This window comes from Nematolebias whitei, chromosome 16, assembly GCF_014905685.2.
Source record: "Nematolebias whitei isolate Nwh7 chromosome 16, NemWhi1, whole genome shotgun sequence".
In the NCBI taxonomy this organism is placed as follows: domain Eukaryota; kingdom Metazoa; phylum Chordata; class Actinopteri; order Cyprinodontiformes; family Rivulidae; genus Nematolebias; species Nematolebias whitei.
The window spans coordinates 19,303,393-19,314,313 of record NC_056513.1 but is presented as its reverse complement, the minus strand read 5'-3'; the positions used below and the strand labels follow the sequence as shown (position 1 = coordinate 19,314,313).

Below are 10,921 nucleotides of genomic sequence, written 5' to 3'. Positions count from 1 at the left end.
ATTTTATTTTTATTTTATTTTATTTATTTTTTTTGCATTTGGGCCATGCAACTATTAAAAAACCTTAAACAAACCAGTCACAGAAACACCCGAGAACATGGCCAATGATTATTGAAGGCTATTCACTCCAGGGACCAGACACAGGCAGGAGTGTGTATTAAAGATGGAGGCATATGCTAGGAAGAACAATTGCAATGGAGAAATTTCAAGTGATTTAGATGGTATGATAGCTTATTTGCTAGTGATGAAAAATAAAGTAGAACTGTTTGTTGTGAAATTGTTGCTCAACAAGGAGGGCCTGTTCCGTACATGAGACACCATGATGGCAACTCCTCGAGAAGACTCGTTGGTACAGGAAGTACCTTCCCAGCTTGATAAAGCTCTGCAGACCTCAGAGTGGTGCTTGGTGCCTTCTTCCCCTCTTTCTTCTTCTACAACAAATAATGACTCTCCCCACTTCCTCATCAAAGTCCTCGCTCTGTCTCATACTCTGTTTTTTTCATCTCTGCCTGAAAAGGTCGTGACTCTGCAGTTTCGTCCAGTTCTGGGTTCACGGCTCCATCATGCTCCACCTCAAACGGAAGCTCCAGCTTCATGTTCAAAGATCTCCACATTGTTGACTCAAACACGCTAAAATTGACTAAACTAAGCACTAAACACGCTACACTACACCCTAACTATAAAATCCAAACATGCTAAATATCACAAATCTCTCAGCTGTCATGACTCGCTCCCACTCTCTGTATCGCTGCTGAACTTCCTTAAACTTCTGCGTTTTTCTTCTTCTTGTAGATTTTTTGTCACTTGACAAATAACTTTGAGCTTGATTGTTTGTTTTGCAGGGGTGGGGGGTGATAGTGAGGAGGGTAGGGGTTGTTCTCTCTATGAGACTGCCCGTCTTTGCTGCTGCCTCCCGCTCCAACATGCTTCACATACGTGGCCTATTGACACAATTTAAAAACTGGATTATAGTTTGAAGTCCATAGTTTTGAAACAAATTAAAATGACCAAGTGTCTTACTCACAAACTTTCCGTTTCCTCACAACTGTTGATGAGTACGCCGTTTTCACTTTTCAGCTTGAAATCTCACAAAAGCTGCTAACCAGTTTGCGTTACATGCCAAAGTTGGCCACAGAATATAGGTATTTATTTGTCATGTCTGTTATATTTTACTGGATATGTAATAAGAAAAAATGGTGGGTGTTGGACTTTAAACAGTCAAACCAGCTTCATTCTGCTTGATACTTATTGGGAAATTTACAGCAATCATATTAAACATAATTAAAAATGTCTTACTTCAGTTTTTTTATTTGCAATACATGCTTAAAACCTCCCTGTTTTATACCTCTTTGCCTTCTCTCTGTGTCCCACCAGCCTGCGATATGAATGTTCATAATCAGTGTGTTATGAACGTGCCGAGCCTCTGTGGAACTGATCACACTGAACGGAGGGGGCGCCTTTACCTCAAGTGTGGGGTCAACGGGGATAAGCTGGAGGTCACAGGTAGGACTCATAACCCTCTCTCTCTTTTAGCATTCACTGAAATGATTGGGCTTCTATGCCAAATGTGAATAATATGTTGTGTTTCTGCATGTGTAATATGTATGATTTCCCTTAGACTGAGATTATGTGTTAGATTAAATGAGTCTCTTTTCCTGTTTCATTTGTTGTCCTGTACCATTTTAAACAGTTTCACTCTTCTTATCGCAAGTTCTTTGTTGTTCAAGCATTAACTGTCCATCTCATGCTTCCAGCAGACTGAGGTATTCTTATCAGTACCCTGCTGCCTCAACTCTTGCTGATTGTAAAGACGTGAATTAAGCTCCTGGCAGCACAGCCTTTGTAACGTTCACCTATCAGTATGCAACACTCAGATCCGTGCACAAATCGATTGGGCTTCAGTTGTTAAACATTTTGTTGAAAGACGCAATTCATTTAGAAGCCAGTCCAAAAGTAAAAATGCAGCCCAGCAGAAATGTGTATTTATATGTTTGTTTTCTTACAGTTTTTTTTTTTTTATTAGTTACAGCTCTCCTTGTGTTGGATGGAGTTTGAAATTGAATGCCTAAATACATTTATTTATTTCCTGTCATATTAACTCAAATCCGAGACCTGCACCCATCTCCTTGAAAGATGGGCTATGACTTTACAACCATTTGTCTCTATTATTTATTAGAATGCTACTGTGTTAGATTATAGCTGCTATCCCTGCCATTTCAATTACCGATGCCTGGGGTTTCAAAGAAACACCTGCAGAGCTCATTAAAGGATGTAATAAGATGTTATTAATAGCATTTTTAATCGAATGTAATAAATAGGTATGGTTGATTCCACAGACAATGTGTCTGAAAATCTTTTTGCAGCTTGAGCTCTGTGTTTGAAAAATGAAAAAAAATTATGTATGTACTGAATGTGTATATATATATATATATATATATATATATATATATATATATATATATTCTGATTCTGATACTACTTACTACTTGTATTACTGTACTTCACGGTTTTTCACTTATCTCGGGTCTTCAGGGTACCGATCCCCTGTGATATATATTTATAATTATTGTTATTTTTTTATTGGCCTCTGGGTGACTGTGGCCGAGTGTTTAGAGCAGTCGTCCTCCAATGTAAGAGTTGGGAGTTCGATTCCACCAGCAGTCACATGTTGAAGTGTCCCTGGGCAAGACACTGAACCCCTCATTGCCTCCGATGTGTGTCCCATCAGAGTATGAATGTGACAAAGCACTGATTATTTTTTGTAGAGATCTAGTAGAGTGCTGTGTGAATGGGTTAATGAGGACACAGATTGTAGTGTAAAGTGCTTTGAGTATAAGGTAGAAAGTAGAAACAAAATATAATATAAGATTAAAAAAATCGCTAAGTGCAGTCTATTTACCATTTATTTATTTTATGGCTGGGATGAGATAAAAAATATTCAAGTTCATTAATGGCCTTATAAATTAATAATCTTGATTAATCACATTAAAAATGACAGTTTATCAAATAACAGTATTTGGCCCAATAAGCAAAGGGTTTGAGCTCAACCATAAGAAGTTATGGTTGATAGCTGAATCAATAAATAAACGTATCTAATCAACAAAAATGTTTTTAGTACAATCACAGATGAGTGCAAACTAAAGGTGCAATTTAAAATAAATGTATAATAATGATGGTGACAATTATATTAATTATGATAAATAACAAGAAATAAGTAAAAAAAAAAAAAAAAAGCTCCAGTTCACTGCAATCCATTTCACCAGACAGTTAATTTTTGTCACTCTTACATTTTTTTTTTTTTTTTTAGCTCTGAACATTAGTTCAGAATCATTAGACTCTTTAGGCTGGTTAGACTGTCTACCTCTAGACATGAAATGAAGCTTGTTACTTGTTTTAAGTACATGCTCTTCAATTTTTATTATTCACTATTGGAGTTGTACAAATTTTTGTCTACTGACATGGTTATTGCAGACATATATTTTGTGGAGGAAGCCATTTTGCTTTGTACTTCAACTGAGGCTGCACCTCTTCCATCACCACCACCCTAGCTGTAATAATAGGGGATTAGCACATTTGCTTGAATAAAAGTGATGTGACAGCTGAAAGTACACACTCATCATTATATATGCAATTTTTTGTTGCTGGCAAATTGGGGTCAGTGCATCTCAGGGCTCATTCACTTATGAAATTATCACTTGAATAAACAGTGAATGGTGGCGTTAGCCAACACTGGACACATTTTAGAAGCAGATTCATTTTGTAATAAAGAAAGGACTTGCACCGCTGTGTAACTCATGGCATTCTGCGTCTTACCCCCTGTCTGTTACCTGTACCAGTAACAAATTTATTTGTTGAAGTGTGATAAATTGCCATTTGCCTCGGCTAAAAATAAAGGGCAAAATAATTGGAGAGGCTCATAATAATATCAGATGTCTTACGTGATCATGAAAAATGTCTGAACCTTGGTGAAGGTTGCTTTTCTTTACCACTTTATTACACTCTCACACACAAATGCACAATTATAAATTAGCTTTATGTTACACATGGGATCACTTTAGTTGTTTTAAATAATACTTCTTCTTTAGGTCTTAAAGAAAAGTTTTAAAAGGTAAAATTAAAAATACCTTTTAGTCATGTGTTTAGTCTGGTTGTGGAAATAATGCGGTCACTGTCCTGACGCATGCTCAATAATCCAGGTAGATACATCAAATAAGGGTGAGTCCGGTCCTCTGGATGGATTATTCTTTGTTGAAATGTTTTGTCTTTTATCCAAAATACTTCTTCAGTCTGAGGATCTGCAACAAACTCAGTCTTATAAGCAGCACCTTCTTTTAGTGGATCAACCAGTTTGATATTGACAGCTGTTCACATGCAAAGGAAGAGGGGGACAGTTGAACACCGATGATGTTGCTTTAGTAGATGTTAAGGGATTATCTTACTTGGCCTCTTAAATTAATTCCAGTATCATGCTCTATAACATCTGAACGCCATGAAGGTTTAGAATTGTTTTTGTAGTACAAAGCAAATTCGAATATTTGTACAGCTAGTTTTAATATTGTGACATTATGTCTCCTTGGAATTAAACAAGTAAATTATAATGCAGAAGATGAAATTAAATGCAGGTGAGCCATACAACATTCAAGGTTCAAGATGACTTTATTGTCATTCGCATCACATGTGATACATGAGGTGGAATGAAATTATGTATTCAAGGTCCCAGTTACACCCCAAAATAGCAAAAATATATACTATTAAAAAAGAAACAATATACAAGGATCTAAGATATACACTAAACAATAATAATACAATATAATAATGTGTATTAAACAGCAGCCTGAACACGAGTCTGTAGTGAGTAGATGGGTATGAATAAAGCAGCTTATGGGTAAGAAATCAGCAGCATGGATAAAGTGACAGATCTCCAATTAAAGTGTCATTACAGTGATTTTTCGTTTAGGGATTTATAAGTCTAACAGCTTCAGGGTAGAAGCTGTTCCTCAGTCTAGTGGTTCTACACTTAATGTTCTGCAACCTCCTTCCTGAGGGGAGCAGGGCAAAAAGTGTGTGTGCTGGGTGAGTGGGGTCCTTCGTGATGCAGGTGGTCCTCTTCCTGCATGTGGAGGTGTAAATGTCTGTGATGGTGGGGAGGCTGACTCCAACAGTCTTCTGTGCAGCCTTCACCACTCTCTGCAGACAGAGCTGTTCTTTCTCCAGCTGTGCAGCCCCCGTGCCACATGCTGCAAAACATTATGGACATTTAGGCATTTAAGAACTTAAGGATAGGTTTATCATGCTCATTCAGGCACTCTCATTGCCATTGTTGACAAATTCCTCTCCTCCTATAAACAATCTCTCTCATCTGGTTTCTACAGTGAACAACTGATATCATTCTTCTGGCTTTCTTGGCTGCATCTTTCTCATCATCATTCTAAGCAATCATTCATCATTCTGTGTTCCTTTCGGTTTTTTTTGCTTACATGAAAATTTCTTCACGCATCTGTTGACACAGCTACCAACTAATAACGATTAACTGAAATCAAGGTGGCATACATTTTCACATATTTATTCATATACACAGTGTTTAGGGACTCAAGTTTATTTCTTACTTGCAAATATGTTGAACACAAAGACATGAAAGCACATACAAAGGAACCTACATTGGTGAGGGGAAGCCCCTTGATCGCCTTCACAGCGCTTAGTTTGCATTAAAGCCGCTGACTCTCATGGATCTGTGGTCCACCATATACTATATATCTGATGTGGATCCATCACGCACACTGTTAGTTTCCTGTGTTTTCTGTCTTACGTCTGTGTAGGTGTATTTGTGTAGAACTGCTGTAGCAGCCTGCAGCCCACTCAGGCCAGATTGCATTTCAGATTACATTAGCTGCTGTAGATGTCTTGTAGACAGCCTGTTGACAGAGCTGTGCTCCTCGGAGATGCAGAGTTGCATAAAGGTGTTGTGGATGACATGGGATGAGTAAAGTTGACAAAATTTCTGCATGTATTTTTTCAGAGCACAGCTGTAATCCATTTATTAGGATGTGTATGCATTTTCTGTTTGAGTTTGTATATATGCACTAGATATCTAAATATCTCATAACTGTCAATAAAAACATGCTTACAGTAAGCTGGTATTTTTTTGTATAAGTGTATTTGAGGTTTGTTATTGTTGGATATCAATTTTGGCTGAAACCAACTCAGTATTTAGTCTCATGAGTCAGCTCAGAGTTCAAACAAAACAAGAGAGACCACACAAGTAACTATGAATTTAAAATAGACTTAAGTAAGTAAATTAAGCTGAACTGAATTGACTTTAGAATATTAAGTTCAAGTTCAAGGTTTTTTTATTGTCATTCGCATCACATGTGTCACATGAGGTGGAATTAAATTTTGTACACAGGGTCCCAGTTACATCCAACAATAGCAAAAATATAAATTGTAAAAGAAACCGTACTAAGGATCTAATATATAAACTAAGAAGTACACTAAACACTTAATAGTGCAAAACAATACGCTGAACAACAGCAGCACGAACATGAGTCTGTGTGAGTGGATGAGTACAAATTAACACAGCAGCTTGAAATAAATCAGGAGCATGAGATCAGCAGCATGAATAATCAGCAGCACATATCAACAATCAAAGTGGCATTACTGTGATTTTTTTTTTCAATGAGTAACAAACCAGATGAAGGGATTTTCTATAGTGTTAGGCAAATAAACATTCCAGTGTGAAACAAGTATAAAATACCTTGATAGGTTTAAGTATAATTAAAAGTTTTCAGATATAAGCAAATTAAACAAAAGTGAAGCTGCTGACACAAATTGCCAGTTCCCAATTGTTCACGTCAGAATTTACCTGGTTTAAAAACAAACAGCAGTGCTGTGAAAAAGTATTTGCCCTTTTACAGATTTCTTCAGTTTTTGTTTTTTTGTCACACTTACATGCTGTTGGTTATCAAACAAATGTTAATATCAGACAAAGCTCACTTGAGTAAATACAAAGTGTGGTTTTCAAATAATAATAATTAAATGTATTAAAAGGGAAAAGGCTATCCATATTAACATGACCACCTTGTAAATCATAAAATAAATGTGATTAACTGCATTATATGGAAAGTTGGCTCAATCTCAACAGCCACACCCAGACCTGATTGAATTAAGAAATCACTTTAATGGAGCTACTGTATTATCCACAAGTGAAGAACCCATGAAACAGTGGTGAACTTTCCCAAGGCTGGCTTGCTGACCAAAATTATTCCAAGAGAACATCAGTGACTCATCCAGGAGGTCCCAAAAGAACCCAAAACAACTTCTAAAGCTCTGCAAGCATCTTTTTTTTTTTTTTACCATTTAAATTCAGAATTCATGAAAAAGAGACCAAGAGCAAAAATGGCCTCAGTGGGAGAGTTCCAAGGTCAAAATTACTGCTGACCAAAAACAACACTAAGGCCTGCCTCATATTTGCTATAAAACATCTTGATGATTCCAAGAAACTTGGCAAAATATTCTGTGGACTTACATAACAAATGTAGAACATTTTAGAATGTGAGGCATAAAACTAACACTATATTTCAGAAAAAGCTCATTATACTGACAGTCAGTACACATGGTGGTGGTGCTGCTCTGCTACTTCAGGACCTGGCTGACTCGCTGTAATTTAAGCAACTCTGAACTCTGCTCTCTACTATAAAATTCTGAAGGAATGTCCTGCCATCAGTTCATAACCTTAAGCTCAAACTCATTTGGGTTCTTTTGCAGGACCAAGATTCAAAGCACACCAACAAAGTTCCTCCAAAGTCATGTCAAAGATTTGTTACAATTTGTTGCATATTTTAATCACCCATTGATTTAAATCTGGGCGGCACGGTGGCTCAGTTGGTAGACCTGCTGCCTCTCAGGATGCTGTATCTCATCCCGGCCGGGGGCCTTTCTGGGTGGAGTTTGCATGTTCTCTCCATGCATGCATATATTTTCTCCGGGTACTCTGGTTTCCTCCCACAGGTCAAAAACATGCATGTTAGACGTAATTGGTAACTCTAAATTGTACCAAGGTGTGTTTGTCTCATTTGTCTCTAAGTGTCCCTGTGATGGCCTGTCCAGGGTGTCCCCCACCTCTCGCACAATGTCTGCTGGATACACGCACCAGTGACCCCCGTGACCCGAAAAAACAGAAGCCGGTAAAGATAATGAATGGATGCATGGCTGGATGGCTAGATGGATGGATGGATGGATTTAAATCAGGTGTGTTAAAGCAAAGAAATCTCTAAAACGTGCAGGATAGTGGCCCTCGAGGACCAGGATTAGACACACCTGATCTAAAACATTGTGTGACAAAAAAAAACCTGCGTGAATCAGAGAGGGAGTAAAATCTTTTTCACAGCACTGTAGTTGCATTACCAATTCTCGTTTCGTTTGAGTTTCAGTTTTATTATTATTATTGTTATTAGACCTTTATTTCTATAGGTTGATTCCCATTGAGCCTTGAAGACTCATTTACAAGAGAGACCTGATTAAATACGACATATAGGAAGATGAGAAAAAGAGAACATGAGGATGGAGGAAGCCAGAAAAAAAAAAACTCCTCATGTTTCAACATTTCCTGGCCAGGAAACAGTATAAAAGATGCAACAGAAAAAAGACCTCGCAACATACAATGACATCAAAATACATTTATGCACAGAGGTTGACAAAGCCGGTGAGTTATCCATAGACACTCCAGAAAGTTCCAAATTTCTGATAAGATGGTACAGTGTCTATCAGCGTCACGATTTTGATAAAACGACAGATGTCCTCGAGATGTGGGGGGGTGAGGGGGGGTTAGGCAGAGCTTCTTGTTACGTATCCTCCAGGAGCAATTTGGGATAATTTGGCCTGTTCAAGGCCAGCGGGGAAGCCAAATTTGGATAAACAACAATTGTTTGGGCCGTCAGACTCTGTTTTCTGTCTGCCTTCAAGTTCTGCTGGTACACTCAATGGCAAATCCAAACAGCCAGAATTAGTAGACATTCTGCCTGGTCTGTGCTCGATTTAGCATTCTCCAAGACTGAATCCTTCATGCTGGTGAGCTCCAGGAGCCATAAGTGACCTACGATTCTCAAAAATTGCGTCCAGCTTGCGGTTGAGCTCTGTAAGCATATGAGTTTGAGCGCTCAAAGCACAAATTAATCCTTCACATAAAGCTGGCAGCTTTGCCATGGCCGAAACTGCTTTCGACGTCTTCGTAATTTGTCGATATCCTAGGTATCCACTGATTCCAAATAGCAGAAACCCTGTTATCATAAATCCAAAAATGTACATATCTTCTACGTCCTCCTTGGACAGCACAGAAAGGCACATCATCTTCCACTCACCCCAGGAATTAATGACATACCCAGCTGTGAGGGTCCATTCAGGTCATGAGGGCTCTCCAGCACCCTGTCGTCTGGTGGAAAAAAAAAAAAAAATCAATTGAGGGACCAGCTGACCAAATCCATAATAATTTCCGATACAGAAGATGTGTAAAGAGAGGCTCTGAGGTTGACAGGACAAGAGAGCAAAAAAGCAGGAGGGAGGCAGGAAGGGTAAGAGCAACTGTCTTCGTCGAAGGCGGAAGAGAAAAAAGTTGTTTTTCTGTCTAATTTATCTTTGTTCAGAGTTTAAAAAATATCTGTTTTGACAAAGTTTTATCCCCAGAAGGGGTTTAGGTTGCTGCATGGGGTCACTGGCTGTTGTTCTTGTATGTGCACACAGCTTGTCATCTAAATTCTTGATTCAAATGAGTTTAGCTTAAACTCATTTGGGCAGAGTCACAAACATACACCAGTACTCCAAAATGAGTTCTTCCTGTTTCATTGGCTACCAGGTTTTATGTCTTTCATTCATTTTGAGTACAAATACATCCCTGAGAATTAGTATTTTAGACAGAAACTCTAAATGATTTAGCATCATGATGGACCTAAAATGCGGAGTCTGAAAGAATGGTGGTAAAAAGTGGAGAGGAAGCTGAATTTCCCAATAGAGTGCAAAGTGTTAATGAGCAGAAGCAGACAATCGAACACTCGGTGGTCCCACACTCAGCACTGAGTGAAGAAGGACTCCAGTTTCAAATGTTTAGCAGGAAGTGACATGGATGCCAGAGGAAGCAGCTGGTCCTTAAACCCATGCATGAACTCCAAGCAGACAAACAGAGACAGACAAACAAACTTTTTGGCAGCAGAAGCTGAAACGGCTAAATCAGATGATGAGTTACTCAGAAATAATGAACCATATTACTGCAGTTAAGGTTTTTTTAGTGCATTGAAATAAAATTCAAGAGGCAATAAGGAAGACAAAAAAGTTCTGTTTTTAAAGGGGGACAGGCCCTAAGTCAGTTTTCAGCTGTTTACATTGTATACCTACACAAATGTCTGTTTTGTCCATCGGTGCTGAGGAAGCCACCCTCCTGTTTGTTTCAATAATACTATTGTTCATTTATTTGGAGCAAACATCCAGAGTATGGACAATCATTTGGGAAAGTGCATTTTTTCCTCCATATTTTCTCATTTATTCTCCACACTGTGGGACTTTATGAGTACATGTGTAAATCCCTTGTGGCTGTTTGCTCCTTAGGGATGATGTAAGAGACAGTGGTACTAATTACATTTTCATTTTAATCCCTCGTCGACTCACCCAGTTCTCAAAAAGAGGATAAAAAAATATCAACACATTATTTAAAACTCCACTTGAGTTTACTTCCTTTTATTTAAATTAAGTTTTCATCAGTGGCGATTTTATCCTCTTTTTGGGGATGCTCTAGCACCCCTAATTTTTAACTCAGCATCCCTGAAAAATAAAGAAACCATCATTACGATTTTGTAAGGAAACTCATTTCTCAAACCTTAGACAAAATATTGAATAAATGTGGAATAAATATGGAAAAAATGATGGCACTTAAACGGGT

The 10,921-nt window shown here is 38.1% G+C and overlaps 1 protein-coding gene across 2 annotated transcripts in view; it reads left to right on the top strand.

The window, feature by feature from the left end:
• prkcaa (protein kinase C, alpha, a) overlaps nt 1-10,921 on the top strand; it is a 220,424-nt gene that overhangs the window by 139,479 nt on the left and 70,024 nt on the right. For both annotated transcript variants that reach the window (XM_037689762.1, XM_037689761.1), the window contains exon 5: nt 1,375-1,503. In XM_037689762.1, the coding sequence (XP_037545690.1) occupies nt 1,375-1,503 (129 nt within the window). The remainder of the gene's footprint in view (nt 1-1,374; nt 1,504-10,921) is intronic.